The sequence below is a fragment of the Microtus oregoni genome, unplaced genomic scaffold, assembly GCF_018167655.1.
Source record: "Microtus oregoni isolate MIOR12 unplaced genomic scaffold, Mior012 000015F_ref0000493, whole genome shotgun sequence".
Taxonomy (NCBI): domain Eukaryota; kingdom Metazoa; phylum Chordata; class Mammalia; order Rodentia; family Cricetidae; genus Microtus; species Microtus oregoni.
In genome coordinates this window covers 27884150-27900408 of record NW_024543074.1, presented here as the reverse complement: position 1 = coordinate 27900408, position 16259 = coordinate 27884150, and the positions used below count along the sequence as shown (strand labels likewise).

Below are 16259 nucleotides of genomic sequence, written 5' to 3'. Positions count from 1 at the left end.
CGGGAATGAGGCGGGGCTAGGATGCGTGAGTGAAGGGGCGTTGCTAATTTAGGAAGCCACTCTGTGTCTCCCACCCTTCCCGAACTGGAATCGCGGGAAACTAGTTTGTTTGAAATTCTCGCGAGAACGAGTGAGTCAGCCCAGTTAGGGCTAGGAGGCTTCTCGCGATAAGTTTCCACGGCGAGAGGGGGTGGTGGTGGTGGTGGTGGAGAAGGTGATGAGCGCTCTCGCGATATTTGAAGGTACCGCAGCTACCAGACAGAGGAGAGGTTTGTAAACAGGGCAGCTCCTCGATCTCGGGCGCTGAGGGGAAAAAAAATTAGATCGCCTTCTGGGCCTCGGAGCTCCCTCCGTCTCCGCGGGAACTCTCTTTCGGCCGGCCTTTTAGGACCGGAAGTCCTCCGTCCTGAGCGTCCAATACTGGAAGCGGCCTTTCTTTACCGGAAACCCTTTTCCAGGGGCATCGGAAGACAGCCTACCTGGCCGGAAGTCCCACCTCTGAGATTCCCCCACCCTTCCTGAAGTTTTTCTGTTACCTGTTTGTCTTCTTTCCTATTCTTCGTTTTATTTCTGCATCAGAGAAAGATACATTTTCTCCCTCCCAGCTCCACTAAGCTGGTTTTATCCCTTACTTCCCGAGTCGCAGTTCTTTCCCCGACGCCCCCATGTAGCTGAGAAGTGGGACCTGGGGGTGGTTGGACCCCTGGGATCCTTAAGGAGAGGCAGAGAGGGCGCAGAACTTGGCTTCTCCTACTATCAGGACCCGACCTCCTCAACCTCACACACACAGACACACACACACACACACGCTGCCATGCACCCTGCGGCCTTCCCGCTTCCTGTTGTTGTGGCTACGGTGCTGTGGGGAGCATCCCCTATCAGAGGGCTTATTCGAGCGGTGAGTCTAAGGGTCGGATGGGGGAAGGGCGCTGTAAAGGGGGTTCAGGATGAAGAGAAAAAACGGACTATTTTGTATGCAGATCTCCGAGCACAATGCCAGCATGGACTTTGCAGACCTCCCAGCTCTGTTTGGGGCTTCCCTGAGCGAGGAGGGACTCCAGGTGATGCGCTCGTTTCCGTATAGTCTCTATCCTGGGCAGGGGTTGAGTAGCCCTGCTCTGGATCAAACTGGAGGTAGGAAATAGTCGAGTTAGTAACGGAATGCATTGGGCTGTGGCTAGGTGCCCACCTAACGTAGTGAAATTGAATAGCCAACAACACAGCCCCCCCCCCCCCAATACCTAAGGACATGACCATGCCCAATACAGAAATAGAGTCCAGAGTCTAGAAGGCAGTGTCCTAGAACTGTCAAAGTTGAGAAGGAGACTGCAGAGTGAATTGAGATAAAGAGCAGGTGCTTATCAGTCACGTCTCTAGAGCTACTTACAGTTTGTATGGACGGCTGTGGACGGTCTTTCTGTGACCCTTAGTAAAATGGGTCCTAGAGGTTAAGGTAGAGCTGTTGTGTTAACTAGTCAGTGAAGTAAGCATGTCTGTAGTTTATTACAGAGTTCTTGCCACATAGGAAGAACTCAGTTGGACCACAGATAGCAAGAGTTGTTTGTAAGATGGGTAATTGGAAAATGAAGCAAATAGAATGTGCTCTTTGTACTTAAAGATGAATGTGAAAAAATTTGGTGAAAATGGCATGAACAAGTAGCAAGCTGAATTATCAGTGGGGAACTGGGGAAAAAAAGAGAACTAAATTAGTCTAGAATTTGAGAAGTCGAGGGAGCCTCTGGTAAAGGGATGTTGTGTACTGTAATTGCATCTTCAGGAAGCTGAGAGACGTAGATTCCGCTTTTTGTTTGTTTTTTTAGACAGGTTTCTCTGTGTAACCCTGGCTGTCATGAACTCTGTGTAGATCAGGCTGGCCTCCAACTCAAAGACCTGCCTGCCTCTGCTTTCCAGGTCTGGGATTAAATGCATGCATCACCTGAGATGTAGATTCTGATTTTTTAAATATTTATTTATTATGTATACAATATTCTGTCTGTGTGTATGTCTGCAGGCCAGAAGAGGACACCAGACCTCATTACAGATGGTTGTGAGCCACCATGTGGTTGCTGGGAATTGAACTCAGGACCTTTGGAAGAGCAGGCAGTGCTCTTAACCACTGAGCCATCTCTCCAGCCCCATAAAATTTGCTAGATTCTGATTTGAGTGGGATGCTCAGACCTCAAGACTATGTAATGAGGGTAGAGCTGCAGAATACAGATAGCGCATGTGTAGCCTTATGCTTGATAGGCCCTGTGGGAGGCAGAATGTAAAGATGGAAAATCCAACTGTTTGCATTTGTCCCTCAGGGGTTCCTTGTGGAGGCTCACCCAGAAAATGCCTGCAGCCCCATTGCCCCACCACCCTCAGCCCCGATCAACGGGTCAGTCTTTATTGCACTGCTTCGAAGATTCGACTGCAACTTTGACCTCAAGGTTGCTAAATGTGGAATGGGAGCTGGTAAGCAGGGTAAATGACACTGGGAGTGAGGAAAGGCAAGGGTTATGACTCCTCTCCCTGCTGTCTCCTTAGGTCCTAAATGCTCAGAAAGCCGGGTATGGTGCAGCCGTGGTACACAACGTGAAGTCCAATGAGCTTCTGAACATGGTGTGGAATAGTGGTAAGGCTGGGGAGTCTGCCACTGGGCTGTCAGTAGACCTAGAGACTAGTTCAGTGGGTGGGGTGGGCAAGAGTGTCAAATGCCAGTTCCAGGGAATTGAGTGGAAGGCTAAATCCCTACTATCCTGCTCCCTACAGAGGAAATCCAACAGCAGATTTGGATCCCATCTGTATTTATCGGAGAGAGAAGTGCAGAGTACCTACGAGCACTTTTTGTCTATGAGAAGGGGTAGGACATATGCCTTTTCCCACTCTTCTCCCACCCTTTCCATGGCAGCCTAGAACCCAGGCCTCACTCCCCTACCCACACAGGCTCAGGCCCTTACTCACCTTTTTTCCTTTCACTTCACCCATGCCTTCTCCCAATCCAGTTACCTGGTATTGCTTGGCTTGAGGCTTGTCTTTTTCCTCAGGGCTCGGGTGCTTCTGGTTCCAGACAGTAGCTTCCCCTTGGGCTATTATCTCATTCCTTTCACTGGGATCGTAGGACTGCTGGTTTTAGCCATGGGAGCAGTACTGGTAAGTAGCCATGGGAAGAACTTAGAAGACCAGACTGGGTCTGGAGATGGGAAGTGGGGTTGGGGTGGTTGTTGGCTTTTCCATTTTTTTTTTTCCTTAAACCCTAGTGCACTCTTCCTTTTACCCCTAGATAGTTCGTTGTATCCAACACCGCAAACGGCTCCAGCGGAACCGACTTACCAAAGAGCAACTGAAACAGATTCCTACCCATGACTATCAAAAGGGTAAGGACGTCGGGCGGTGGTGGCGCACGCCTGTAATCCCAGCACTCGGGAGGCAGAGGCAGGCGGATCTCTGTGAGTTAGAGACCAGCCTGGTCTACAGAGCTAGTTCCAGGACAGGATCCAAAACCACAGAGAAACCTTGTCTCGAAAAAACCAAAAAAAAAAAAAAAAGGGTAAGGACATGGGAACAGGGCCCATCTTAAAGAGGTACAAAGAGCAATGAGGTGTTAGAAGATGCCATTTTTGCTTCTCTTACACACTGCAACCACAAGCAAATGGGTAGAGAGGGAGCTAGAAAGCAAAGATGATCAAGTAAAATTTTTGACCTTGTGTGTGAGCACATGGAGTAGAAAGATGTAAGGAGCTGGGAGGACTCAAAACAGGTGAGGGGTTGGGTTATCTAGCCCTGGAGCCTCCAGTGCCATATAAGGCTATAGCAGAAGCCTTGTCCCTCCCACTTCTGCTTTCCCCCTCCTACCCTCCCCCCAACCCACTTCCCTTCTTATCTCTCCTTGCCCCCTCTAGCCCCAAGTTTTTCTATGTCCTGCCCTAAGAGCTTGCACTGGCTTGGTAAAACCTAGAAAAGCAATCGTCATAGGTTTTAACTCTAATAACCTCCCATAGTGAGCTCCAAATGGCTCAGTGAATCCATTCCTTCTCCCAGGAGATCAATATGATGTCTGTGCCATCTGTCTGGATGAGTATGAGGATGGGGACAAGCTTCGGGTACTGCCTTGTGCTCATGGTGAGACCACTACCTTTGCCTGTGCCCCTGCCCCATCTGCAGGGACCAGGTGCTTCACATACTCCTCTCCATAGCCTATCATTGCCGCTGTGTGGACCCCTGGCTCACTCAGACCCGGAAGACTTGCCCCATCTGCAAACAACCTGTCCATCGGGGTCCTGGGGATGAAGAGCAGGAGGAAGAGACTCAGGGGCAAGAGGAAGGTGATGAAGAAGGGGAGCCAAGGGACCAACCTGCTTCAGAGTGGACCCCACTCCTGGGCTCTAGCCCTACTCTTCCCACCTCCTTTGGATCCCTAGCCCCAGCACCCCTGGTCTTTCCTGGGCCCTCCACAGACCCCTCACCCTCTCCTTCATCTGCTGCCCTGGCCTGAAACTTCCTACACTTGGCACCTCTGGTGATCCTATTTGCACAAACTCTTCCTCCAGTCTTAATAAGCTAAGGGATAGGGGACATTTCCACCCTAGGTTCTCAAACCCCTCTTCCTTTTGAGGTGGTTGGGAGCCATAGGACATTGGTCTTCACTTCTTGGGTTAATAAAATTGTTTTTGTGGACAAAGGGTATTAAGATCATTTTTATACAGGTGAAATTGTGGAAAAGAATCACTTCGTGAGATTAACTTGTCAGGGGACAGCCCCAGCTGCATTTGGTATGACTCAGGGAGGGAAGCCCCACCTACACAGATGACTCAAGCAGCCCTGCCTCACCCGCAGGCTTGGACCCATTCTCTTGTCTGGATGGCTATGTTCCATTAGAGTCAACTGGGCCTCTAAGAGAAAGAGACTATAGAGGGGCCCAGGCCATCCGACTGGGTACATGGAAGAATACCTACTTAGTCCTGGGGGCTGAAAAGCAGAAAAATGGAATGGAAAAGAATGCGAAAAGTTCAGTCTGGACACAGCCAAGAAGCAAATAGCTAAGTTCAGTGGCATGGGCCACAGAGCCTGTCTCCAACTAATACCCCAAGTGCAAAACCACACAGGACCTTGTTAGTAGAATCTTTTTTATTCAGAAAAAAAAAAAAAAAACCAAAAACAATTTTTTTCCAAACACACACAGGAGGGGGTATGGGTAAGGGGAGGTATCTGTCTGTCCAGCCCCAGCCCCCGGCCCATGTGGTTTTGGCAGCAATAAGGGAAATGGGGTAATGGCCCAAAAAATAATGGTATGTGTGTGTATGGAAAGAAAGGGTGCAAAAGCTGAAGGGAGCGGTGGGGGAGGGGACAGATGAGGTCAGTACTGGGAACGCCGCAGGTGGGAGGCCATTTCATAACATTTCTTGTTGATCAAACCACCGTGGACACCTTCTTTGCCCATCAGCAGGACTAGCGCTGGAGGAAAAAGAAAGGAGGCTAGGACCCAGGTGTCACAATTCAACCCTGCCAGCTGTTGAGCAGCTGTCCAGCCCTGGGGGCTGTAACCTAACCTCATTCCTCCCAACCAGCTACCCCCCCACACACAGGCAAGCTGTCAGTCAACCTAAAACAATAGAGCTTTTCAAAGGAGGAAAAAAATTCAGCTTAAAGACTAGTGAAGAAAAGGCAAAATTAGAGGTCACAGGCTGTAAGCTGCTGTGGATGAGCTTCCTGCCTCTCAGGCTTTTACAGAACTCCAAGACCAGAGCCAATGCTGACTTAGGATCCCAACAGTCTATACCAAGTGAGCTAATCTCTAAGCTTAAGGCAGGAAGGGATTTAAAAGGTAAGGTAACTCTTTTTTTTTTTACAAGATGGGGAGCCATAGGCAGAGCCCAAGGGCTCTCCAAGGCTCCCACATCCAGCAGACTCCGAGAAAACCCTGTCTGCGACCTTCTCACTGAGGGACCACAGAAAACCCCAAACGACTAACAAAAAAGGAGATACATGAGGGGTGCCAAAGACCTGGTTAGCACAGAAACTCACTCTTGGCAGTCATGGTGACAGTGACATTGAAGGTGGGGGCTCCTCCGGTGCTCTTGGTACGAAGATCCATTGTAAATTCCCCATCCTGCAGCAGTGAGTCCCGGATCACAGAACATTTCTGGCCCCCAAGTGTCAACCCATTCACGAAAAAACTTGACCGGTCTTTGCCTACCAGGACACCAACCTCAGCTGGCTGCAAGAGTCAAAATCAATCATCGCATTAAGTTAGTGCACCGGCTAATTTGTTTCCCAAGAAGCCACTATTTATCCTGGAGTTGGGGGTGAATGTGCTTCATACACACCACCAAAAATGGAGTGGGGTGTGTGTGTGCAGAGAAAACCCATGGGACCAGGGAAAGAAAGAATACTATTCCTCTTAAGTAGCTAGACCTTAATGTTAAATGGGGAAAGCAAAAGGAAAAAAACCCTGGGTACCAAAATTCAATCAATGATCCAGGGGGAGCCTTTGGATGCTCAGAACAGTCCTTCAGGAAAAGCAGAAGCGGAGAGGGTGAGGGAGGGGGCAGGGAAGGAGGAGAAGCAACTTTGTCCTTATTTGGTCAAAGGTTCTGCAGGCGTTGTTAGGAGCCCGGACGCCTGGGTCTCCCGGTAACCTAGCATTTAGGTCCAGGTGTCTACGCCCCAAGATGAGGAAGCCGACCCCTGGGGGCTTTCTTGGAAAGTTGAAAAAGTTTTAAGGGTCGGGGGACCAGGCTGTCTTGAGTCTAGACATCCCGGGGAACCTTTCTTTTTCTGCCCCCCTCAAACCCCAAACCCCTACATCCGGTACCCTCCCGCCCGGAAATCCCCTTCCCCCCCATTAGAACTTCCGCTCCCCCTCCCCACTTCCGGGCAGTGTGATCAGGGAAGGTGGTGGTGGGGACAGCAGCAACCTTATTCCTTCACTTTACGGTGTCAGAACTTCTCACAAAGTTCCCCTGCTCCAGGCCCGGCCGGATGGCGGGAAGGGAGGGTGAGGGGACTTCCGGGACTGGCCTCACAGGAATGTTGAGGCTAACGTGCCGAATTGGGGGTGTGTGTGTGGCGGCCTCGCCCTCTCTAACGGAGTTGGGAGGGGCAGGGAGCTCACGGAGGTCGGGCCAGGGCTCAAGGCCACGCGCCTGGAGCTCCCACCAGCACAAGGGGAGACAATGGTGGAGGGAGCGCGAGCGGGCGGCCCAAAGTGGAGTCGAGGCTCCCCGAGCCCACTTATCAATCATAATCCCAGGCTAAAATTGCAGCGCGTGCCTGCCCCGCCCTGGAGGAGGCGGAAGTGGGCCGCCGCACCGGGCGGCGCGCCCCTCCCCGCCCTGTGCCCCGGATGTAACGCCCCGTCGCAGAAAGCGGGGTGGCGGGCGGGATGGGCGCCGCCGCCGAGGGGCGTAGGGCTTGGGGGGCAACAGAGAGACCTAGATTCATGCAGCCGCCATTCGCGCCGCTTCCAGGCAGAGGACCAGATCACGGCCTCCCGCTGCCTTCGCTAGGCTGCGCCCGCCCCCACCCAAGTCTCTCCCTGAGGGTCTAAGCCCAGCCATTGCCCGGGACCGCACAAGCCCCTAAGTACCGTAATGCTAACGAAGGTCTTCCCGGGGACGGCGGCCCAGACGGAGGGCGAGTCCTTGTAGCCTACGATGGCCGCGTCCTGACAGGTCCCGTCCGCCATGAGGCTGTCGATGTAGGCGTTCCACCCGGCCATGGCGCTGCTGCTGGGGCTGCTCTGCGTGCTGCTGCTGGGGCCGCGGGCTGGGCTCGGGCTGGCGGGCGGGGGGAGGCAGAGAGCTCGGGGCACGCGCTGCCGTCCGGAACGCGGCTCTGTTAGCTGTGCAGCAGCCCTCGCACCGCCACTTCCTGCTCCTCCCCCCCCCCCCTAGATTTTTATTTGCAAAGGGCGGCGGGGCGGGGCCTGCTCCCCATTCCCTCCCTCCTCCCCCCTCCCCTTGCCTGGCCAGATAGCGAACTTTTGCAAATGCAATTTTAAAAAGCCCTCCCCCCCTTTTGCAAAATTTGCCGAGTTCGATGAAAAGCCGTGCAAAAGGCTAGAGTGGCGGTGGCAGGAGCGAGGTTAAGGTTAAAGCTCGCTCCGACTCATGTTGAATACAAACCCCTTTGGCATTAAAAGGGGGAAGCCGGGAGAGAAAAAGGAAGAAAATTAGTAAGATTGAGCAAATTAAAGTGGGTGCGGGGAGCCCAGGGTTAAACGGAATGATTCTCTCTCTCTCACACACACACACCCCCACCTCCGCGGGAGGGAAGGAACGGCGGGCGGCGGCGGCGCGTGCGCCCGCGCCTGCGCCGGGGCAGTGAGAAGACAGCGCGTGGGGCGGTTGGGGCTAGCGGCTGGCTGCGCGAGCGCGCGCCTGGCAGCGCCGATTTGGACCTTCCTGGGAGGGAAGACGCGTCCCCACTAGGCGGAGCGGGCAGAGGCCCTGGCTTGTGCGCTGCCGCCTTCTCCACTTTGAATTTTTATTTAGACGATAAGGGAGCAAAACTAAATTTGATCCAGTGCTCTGGTCATTTCCCTTGGTAAAGGTCCCCAACTAGGGCACCTGTCCCAGCCGTGTGCCGGGGACGCACATGTTGGACTCATTCGAGTGCATCCCTGTATTCCAGGGGAATCTTCCTTCGCTGGATCCGCTCCAGCTCAGAGCCTCGCCCTACTCCTGAACCCTCTCTACAGAGGTCACTGAACCGGGGCGCCAGCCGGGTAACATGGGAGGGACTCTTTTCAAGGCGGAAGAATACCAAAGCACCAAGGATAGCAACTTTTACAAGAAGGGGAAAAGTCCCTTCTACTTTGGGCCCATTGGGCTTTTTTTTTCCCCCGTAAAACTTTTGCTAGGTACTTGTGTGCATTCAGCTCACTAGCCGGCCAGCAGGGCTGGGGCGGACAACAGCAGGCCGGTGAGGCTGGCGGGGAGTAAATGAGTCACTCGGGACCCTTGCCGCCGAGGGGCTCGGCCGCTTCCGGTCCCTCGGAGGAGGGGCGCCAGGGTTTGCAGTGCCTCCCGGCGTAAGGACTCCTCCAGACTCTGGAGTCCTGTTAGGCTCCCTGATGCCCACTCCAAAATCCTGGCTTCCCCCCGTCCCCCGAGCCCAGGTTCTTCGACAGCCGCGTGGCTGAGTCACGGGCGGGGCTGCGCTGGGGCACGCGGCGGCGCTCTACGCCCGCCATCCCCTGACCTCTGGCCCGTGAGCCTCCTGCCCCGGGGTGGAAAAGTCCCGCAGGGAGCGGCAGGAGATAAGGGGGGGCGGGACTGGGACGCGACGGCAGGTGGGGACCCTTGGGTGGAGGCAGGCGAGGAGGACGACCCCGAGGGGAGGGCCGACGGGGAGGAGCGCTCGAGAGCGGGCCGGCGAGTGAGTCACTCGCTCCAGCGCAGGCAAGTGAGAAGCCGAGGCGCCTCAGGACACCAGCCGGTCGGCCTGCCAGGCTTGCACGGAGCGCGGGACAGATCCCCCCACACTTGCCCTAGACCCGCCAAAGTGGAGAGTTACCAAGTGCAGAGACTCACTTCCTGCGGTGCTGCAAATGGATGGGCAGAACGGTCGCCAAAATGTCATCCCCTGCGAGCGTCCATTCATGGTTTTTTGCCCCCCACTCGTGATCTAACACCATTCTTTGATAGTCAAGGCTTGAGTACTGACGTGATCACAGTCGGTGGGGCTCCTGAGCACTAGGCTTCACGCTGGACCATAAGTGCTGCCCCCAGCACTATCTGCCGGGCGCCGGGCCAGTGCCGGGCCAGTGCTGGTCTATATTCGTCCCTTGGCCTCTCTCATTGCCCTTCGCTGGCCAAGAGAGGGTAGGGTGGAGTGGTGCCGAAATGGCCGTTATGAGGACCCTGAGAGGTGAAAGCATTCGCCTTCTTTGGCGGAGGGGTGTCAACTTTAGACCACAGCGCTTGCTCAGCATCCCTGATTCCTTCCCCCAACCGTGTGGCCTGCACTGCCTGCCTCCGAGTGAGTGGAGCACGTGTGCATGTCAGTCTTGCAGCCCCTTTTCCAGGCCCCCTCCTCAGCCTGCACGGCTCAGATTACCCCTGGCCTTTCCTAAAGGGCACTAGTTCCTCTTTAACCTTTGCAAAGGGGCAATGTGAGGTTAAGAAGGGGACAGACCCGCCTATCAGAAGCCCCTCTCCCACTCCTTCAAAGAGTGGACTTCAAGTTGAGACTCTTATTGGGGGCAGAAAGAAAATGTACGGGGTCGTCATTAACTTTTGAGAAGGGGGTACCCAGGCCAGAGGCTTCTGCTGTCGGCAGTAGTGGGCCTTTGGCTGCTGGCCTGGTGTGGAGGGGAGGAGGATGGAATGAGAGAGGCGGGGCTGGCCGGGGGACAGAGTGGCTTGGGGATAAATGCCCAGCCTGAGAAGGGGTGAGCTGACACTGTCCCAGCTGCCACCTAGACGAGAAGCTTCATTCAAAGTCCCAGGGAAGACGTCACAGGTTTGATAAAACTTGAGTTACATGATGTGCAGGTGTGGGGTAGTACTGGCTTGGAAAGGGAGGTAACTTTTGGTGCTTTTCTTCCTCGGACTGGGGTGCTTGAGAGAAAGTGGTCAGGCTGGAGGAAGCAGAGTTGGGGCGAATACTGGAGTACTGACCAATACAGGGAAGGAGGCTCTGACAAATGGGGAAGCAGATAAAGTAGGCAGAATTATGCCAGGCAGAGGATTTGGGAATGGGACAATGAGAAGCAGATAGGGTTGGAGGGCTAGGAAGATGCAGCTGGCAGCTACTTAATCAAAAAAGTGAAAGGAGCCCGCGAAGCATTCAGGGAGGGGTGTCATCTGGGGAGTTATGAAGTTCTCAGCCCTTCATTTTTCAGGCTGGGAGGGTGGAACAAGAGCTGTTCCGAGTGGGGGAGGGTGGGGGAGGGGGCCGGCCCTCCTGCCTCTTTGGTCTGTGACCTTTTTATGGGGTATTTTTAGCTCCAGCACCTGCCTTCTTGGGGTGGGGAAGACTCTTAAAAGGGCAAGGGATTTCTAGTTCCTTAAGGGATCAGCTGTCCACTCTTGCTCACTCACGTCTCTCGTGGTGCAGTCATGGCCATGCAAAAAATCTTTGCCCGAGAAATCCTGGACTCCAGGGGCAACCCCACAGTGGAGGTGGACCTGCACACCGCCAAGGGTAACACAGGCCCGCTGTATTGGTTCACCTCAGAAAACCCCCAACCTCACCTGCTCCTTCCCAAGAAACATCCTATCCTTTGTCAGACTCCCTCACAGACCCTCTTCTCTTCCTGGCCCCAGAGCTGGGGGAGGCGGGAGTTTCTCTTTATTTTCTCCTGTCCCTGGGTCCAGGGGGGTGACCCCAGGCCGTTGTGAATGGACTCCCTCTGCTCTGCCAATCCCTCCTGCCCAGGTCGGTTCAGAGCAGCTGTGCCCAGTGGCGCGTCCACGGGTATCTATGAAGCGCTGGAACTAAGAGATGGAGACAAATCACGCTACCTGGGGAAAGGTGAGTAAAGACCAACTGGAGGAGCCTGTGCGGGCGGATCCAGGAGAGAGGACCCCATATGGGAAGAGGCTAATCCCCTCAGAAATCTGAACCCATTCTCTGGCCTCCAGGAGTGCTGAAGGCTGTGGAGCATATCAACAAGACCCTAGGTCCTGCTCTGCTGGAAAAGGCAAGTAGAGGAACCAGCTCCCCCTTCCCCTCCTCCCTGTGACCCTGTGCCTCACCCCAGGTAGCCCCACTCCCAATATTTTCATCTGTCCTTCATCCTGCACATGATTGGCTCCTGAGAAATTGGACCTCTGCCTCTTCCAGAAACTAAGTGTTGTGGATCAAGAAAAAGTCGACAAATTTATGATTGAGCTGGACGGGACGGAGAATAAGTGTGAGTGGTGGCATGCCCAAGGGTGGAGGAGAGACAGTGACAGCTGGCTGGGCTGTTTCTGTGTCCCATCTTGTATGAGTGGTGGCATGCACAAGGGTGAAAGAGAGACCGATGGCAGCTGGTGGGGTTGCTTCTGTGTCCCTTCTTGGGGCACACCATAGCTGGATAGCCTTTATTCATTCCGCAGGCATTTCCTGATACATGTCTTCTGCCAGGCCTGACTGGCAGTAGACACATATGAAACTGTTGGCCCAGGGAGGCGGGGTGAACGTCCAGAAGTCTGCAGGCCAGGAAAGAGATGAGTTAATGAAATGTTAATGTCCAGTGGTTTCGAAAGCTTCTTCCTGGGGTGACCGGAGGGATTGTTCAAGGAATTAACTGCAAAACTTGTAAGAGTTCTCATCCTTTCTCCCTGTTTGCCTCCCTCTAGCCAAGTTTGGGGCCAATGCCATCCTGGGCGTGTCCTTGGCCGTTTGTAAGGCAGGAGCAGCTGAGAAAGGGGTCCCTCTCTACCGACACATCGCAGATCTTGCGGGAAATCCTGATCTCGTACTTCCTGTACCTGTGAGTGTGGCTGCCCCTTCGGAATCCCTGCTCCAAAAAAGCACTTTCTGAAATGAAATCTCTTGGGCTGTGCTGTGGCCCCTCCTTCTTGATGTTCCCCTCCCTTGCCAGGTCCCTTAGATCCTTCACCTTCCAGGGTCAGGCTAGTGCCTTAGACCTCATTTCATCTTAGTACCCCACTGCACCAGTCAGACTTGAAAGCTCCTTAGAGCAAGGATATCAGCATTTCCGGGCATCCTCTTAGTCTGTAGGAAGTCACTGCCCTCTTAGTAGTAACTCTGAATTTTGTAGGGTACAGAGAAAGCCCTGCATGTATGAAGTCCTGGGTGAATGTATATATTGACGTGAACCAGCTTTGTCAAAGACGCCAGAGCCTCAGACCCAGGAGTGGCAAAGCCTTCCCCCTGGGCTAAAATTCGGAGGCATGGTAAAGCCTGCCTTGGTGATCAGGTGCAAGTGTCCACCATAGCTCCCTCCCCATTGGATGTGTACGATCTGAAGACTGCTCCCCTCCAGAAACTGTTCTGAGATCCCCTAACCCTGTCCCCTTGGCCCAGTTGTATACCATAAGCCCACCTCCTTGTTTATTTGTATGCAATAACACTGCCAAGTCTATATAATGAATGTACTAGCTCTGTATAATAAACACATGAAGCTTCTACGGTGCTGAGGTTTTCCCATCAGAGAGCTCAGTCTGTCCATTTCCCAGCGTTTCTGTCTGTGTGTCCATTGTCTGTCTTTTCTTCATTCCCTTGCTGCCCCAGTCATTTCCATCTTTGGAGGCCCACATGGACTGGGCAGAATTTAATCTCAATAATAATGTTACCATTTATTGTTACTAACTAGGAAGGTTGTGTTAAGAGCATGGGTGGTGGTGGTGCATGTCTGTAATCTCAGCACTCGGGAGGCAGAGACAACAACAACAAAATTAGAGTAAGGACTCTAGAGACATCTTCTGAGTTCAGCCCTAGCCTTGCCCGTTTTCTAGTTGTGTGACCTTAGGCAAATTACTTAACCTTTATGCCTCAGTTTCCTCATCCATAAAGAAGAAATTAATACGAGTTAAGTTACTAGAGATGTTTGAGAGTGAAACAAGCCAGTTTATTTAGAATGCCATAGAATTATTCTGTTACACATCAGGCACATGCTAAGGACTTTATGTTCTATTTCTCCTGAATTTCAGAAGAGTCACAGGGAAGTAGGCATTGTAATTATTTTGTAGAAATGAGGGGAAGGCTCTGAGAAGTACAATTATGCATCCTAAACCACTCAGCTGGTGAGCAGAGTTCAACTGCCACCTCCAGTTCCCTCTCGCCTTCCACCCCTCATGTCACCGGTTCTGAGCACTGTCTCTTGTCTTAGGCCTTCAATGTGATCAATGGGGGCTCTCATGCTGGAAACAAGCTGGCCATGCAGGAGTTCATGATTCTGCCAGTGGGAGCCAGCTCTTTCAAGGAAGCCATGCGCATTGGCGCCGAGGTCTACCACCACCTCAAGGGGGTCATCAAGGCCAAGTATGGGAAGGACGCCACCAATGTGGGGGACGAGGGCGGCTTTGCTCCCAACATCCTGGAGAACAATGAGGGTCAGTGCGAGCATCCTGGGGCATAGACCACCTGGGTCCCCATGAGGAGGGAAGAGAGGCTGCAGATGCAGGGGACATTGAAGTCTCAGGTCATTTCTTGCTCCCCTCCTAGCCCTGGAGCTGCTAAAGACAGCCATTCAGGCAGCTGGTTACCCAGACAAGGTGGTAATTGGCATGGACGTGGCAGCATCTGAATTCTATCGCAATGGGAAGTATGATCTGGACTTCAAGTCACCTGACGATCCTGCACGGCATATCAGTGGGGAGAAGCTTGGAGAGCTGTACAAGAACTTCATCAAGAACTATCCTGGTGAGATTTCCAAGTGCTTTGCTCTGCCTTAGTCCTTTGCAGTTGCCTAACACGGGTTCCGGTATCTGACTCCACTGCAGCCTCCATTTAAGCTCTACTTGTCACCCCTCATCAGATCCCCTCTCTAACCCCAATTATGCTCCCATTTCCCTACCAGTGGTCTCCATTGAAGACCCCTTTGACCAGGATGACTGGGCCACATGGACCTCATTCCTCTCGGGAGTGGACATCCAGATTGTGGGAGATGACCTTACAGTCACCAACCCCAAGAGGATCGCTCAGGCTGTTGAGAAGAAGGCCTGCAATTGCCTGCTACTAAAGGTCAACCAAATTGGCTCAGTGACAGAATCCATCCAGGCGTGAGTGTCTCCTGACTCAGGTTCAGAGTGGTCACCCTAAGCTCCAGCTCACCCACTGCTGTTGTTCTTGCCATAAGTCCACTCTTTCCTGGGAACCTGACTCACCCAAGCACTCTTAACCCCAAGGCTGTGACTAACTCTTGGCTTGTCCTCAAGACCTTTGCCACCGTGGCTGTCATGTCCCTTCACCGTCCTCCCATGCTGTGCTCCTCTTACTAACATCTGACCACTCTAATCCAAGATCAGAAAACTCTCCATCTGCTTCCCAGAGAACTTAGGCACTCTAGTACCCACCACCCGAAACAAAACGAAAGGTCTGCCTTGCCTGCCCCCGGCCTTCTTACTGAGGTCACATTAGACCTCATCAAATGTCCTTCCCACACAGCTGCAAACTGGCACAATCTAATGGCTGGGGGGTGATGGTGAGCCACCGCTCTGGGGAGACTGAAGACACTTTCATTGCTGACCTCGTGGTGGGACTCTGCACAGGACAGGTACTCAGCTTCCCTCTCCTGCATCTCTAACCAACCTTCCTTGGTCACCTTGGTATCACCCTGAGTTGAATACCACTACAGCCTGCTCCTTTGGGGCCCAACCCAACCCCTCCAAATCCCTTTCCCACCTCAGATCAAGACTGGTGCCCCATGTCGTTCAGAGCGTCTGGCCAAATACAACCAGCTTATGAGGTACAGTGGGTAGAGGTCTGGACTGTGGGGAGAGGAAGGCACTCCTAGGTGAGAAGGTAGCAGCTCTGATTTTTGTATTATAGGATTGAAGAGGCTCTTGGAGACAAAGCTGTCTTTGCTGGACGAAAGTTCCGTAATCCAAAGGCCAAATGAGAAGCTGGAGGCTCCAGGACTCCAAAGAACAGACACAGGCCTTCAAGCCCTTCTCCCTGAAATAAACAATGCCAAAAGAGACCATAGCTGCTCCTTGGAAGGAGGGAGGGAAAGGATGACAGGAAGTGGCTAGATGGCGGAGGAAGAGGCAGAGAATGACATGTAACCTGCTGTGACAGGAAGTGAGGGGTTGAAAGCTCAGTGGCTGTCAAAAGAGAAACCCACATTTTGGAATGAAGCTAGAAAAAGCCAATTCTGTGTGTGAGAAGGAGCTGGAGAGGTGTTTCTGGAATGAGGGAACAGCTACTGAGTGGGCAGCGTGGATGGGGAGGGACTGAGGGTCCTGATGCTCCCAGCATGAGCGGGATCTGGAACAGGATGCCGCCAGACGGAGTGCTTTGTGGGGATAAATGGTAATGAGATCATTTGCCACTTCAGTAGAGCTTGAGGATCTGGAAGTGCTCACAACACTTGACACTACTGACCTGCATAAACTTAGGAACAGTCCTATCAGCCATTTGCCATCCTTGTCCCTTTTTCACACGCAAGGAAACCAAGACACAAAGAGTTAATTATTCCTTATTCAACAGAGCAGAGTTAGCAACTCGTAGAGCCAGGACACAAAGTCAGGGCATCTGGCTTCAGCCTTAAAATACTGTATCTTAGCTGGGTGTGGTGGCTCACTCTAATCTCAGGCCTTGGGAGACAGAGCTGGGATAACAAATTTCAAGGAAGCTTGGACTATGTAGTAAGATCC

General features: G+C 53.0%; 3 protein-coding genes across 11 annotated transcripts; 2 read left to right on the top strand and 1 right to left on the bottom strand.

The window, feature by feature from the left end:
• The first annotated feature begins 185 nt into the window (after positions 1 to 185).
• Rnf167 (ring finger protein 167) lies at positions 186 to 4657 on the top strand. Of its 8 annotated transcripts, none has more exons than XM_041665866.1 (9): positions 186 to 898; positions 981 to 1134; positions 2307 to 2380; positions 2530 to 2617; positions 2755 to 2845; positions 3030 to 3135; positions 3266 to 3359; positions 4024 to 4104; positions 4179 to 4657. In XM_041665866.1, the coding sequence occupies exons 1-9, from the start codon at positions 815 to 817 to the stop codon at positions 4475 to 4477; spliced, it is 1071 nt and encodes a 356-aa protein (XP_041521800.1). In that variant the 5' UTR covers positions 186 to 814; the 3' UTR covers positions 4478 to 4657. The 8 variants fall into 8 exon arrangements, with proteins under 8 accessions (XP_041521800.1, XP_041521801.1, XP_041521804.1 ...); XM_041665867.1 differs by having other exon boundaries at positions 188 to 898; positions 981 to 1061; positions 2307 to 2432; XM_041665870.1 differs by having other exon boundaries at positions 193 to 269; positions 981 to 1061; positions 2307 to 2432.
• Positions 4658 to 5091: 434 nt separating this feature from the next.
• Positions 5092 to 7861, bottom strand: Pfn1 (profilin 1). The gene is made up of 3 exons (XM_041664781.1): positions 7571 to 7861; positions 6007 to 6199; positions 5092 to 5436 (listed from the first exon to the last, which is right to left on the bottom strand). The coding sequence occupies exons 1-3, from the start codon at positions 7700 to 7702 to the stop codon at positions 5339 to 5341; spliced, it is 423 nt and encodes a 140-aa protein (XP_041520715.1). The 5' UTR covers positions 7703 to 7861; the 3' UTR covers positions 5092 to 5338.
• Positions 7862 to 10374: 2513 nt separating this feature from the next.
• Positions 10375 to 15581, top strand: Eno3 (enolase 3). 2 transcript variants are annotated; one of them, XM_041664827.1, is made up of 12 exons: positions 10375 to 10449; positions 11047 to 11133; positions 11368 to 11463; positions 11574 to 11632; positions 11776 to 11845; positions 12276 to 12409; positions 13772 to 13994; positions 14107 to 14304; positions 14462 to 14663; positions 15049 to 15157; positions 15291 to 15349; positions 15433 to 15581. In XM_041664827.1, exons 2-12 carry the CDS (start codon positions 11049 to 11051, stop codon positions 15500 to 15502), a joined length of 1305 nt encoding a protein of 434 aa, XP_041520761.1. In that variant the 5' UTR covers positions 10375 to 10449; positions 11047 to 11048; the 3' UTR covers positions 15503 to 15581. The 2 variants fall into 2 exon arrangements, with proteins under 2 accessions (XP_041520761.1, XP_041520762.1); XM_041664828.1 differs by lacking the exon at positions 11047 to 11133 and having other exon boundaries at positions 10405 to 10449.
• Positions 15582 to 16259: the final 678 nt, after the last annotated feature.

Bases quoted from the DNA above. Each gene is read 5' to 3' on its own strand.
- Rnf167 (XM_041665866.1), top strand. From the start codon at position 815: ATGCACCCTGCGGCCTTCCCGCTTCCTGTTGTTGTGGCTACGGTGCTG. The intron at 899-980 runs GTGAGTCTAAGG...TTTTGTATGCAG, and splicing joins TCAGAGGGCTTATTCGAGCG to ATCTCCGAGCACAATGCCAG. The intron at 1,135-2,306 runs GTAGGAAATAGT...TTTGTCCCTCAG, and splicing joins TGCTCTGGATCAAACTGGAG to GGGTTCCTTGTGGAGGCTCA.
- Pfn1 (XM_041664781.1), bottom strand. From the start codon at position 7,702: ATGGCCGGGTGGAACGCCTACATCGACAGCCTCATGGCGGACGGGACC. The intron at 6,200-7,570 runs GTACTTAGGGGC...TGACTCTTGCAG, and splicing joins AGACCTTCGTTAGCATTACG to CCAGCTGAGGTTGGTGTCCT. The intron at 5,437-6,006 runs GTGAGTTTCTGT...TTTTTCCTCCAG, and splicing joins TGTCACCATGACTGCCAAGA to CGCTAGTCCTGCTGATGGGC.
- Eno3 (XM_041664827.1), top strand. From the start codon at position 11,049: ATGGCCATGCAAAAAATCTTTGCCCGAGAAATCCTGGACTCCAGGGGC. The intron at 14,305-14,461 runs GTGAGATTTCCA...TTTCCCTACCAG, and splicing joins CTTCATCAAGAACTATCCTG to TGGTCTCCATTGAAGACCCC. The intron at 15,158-15,290 runs GTACTCAGCTTC...TTCCCACCTCAG, and splicing joins TGGGACTCTGCACAGGACAG to ATCAAGACTGGTGCCCCATG.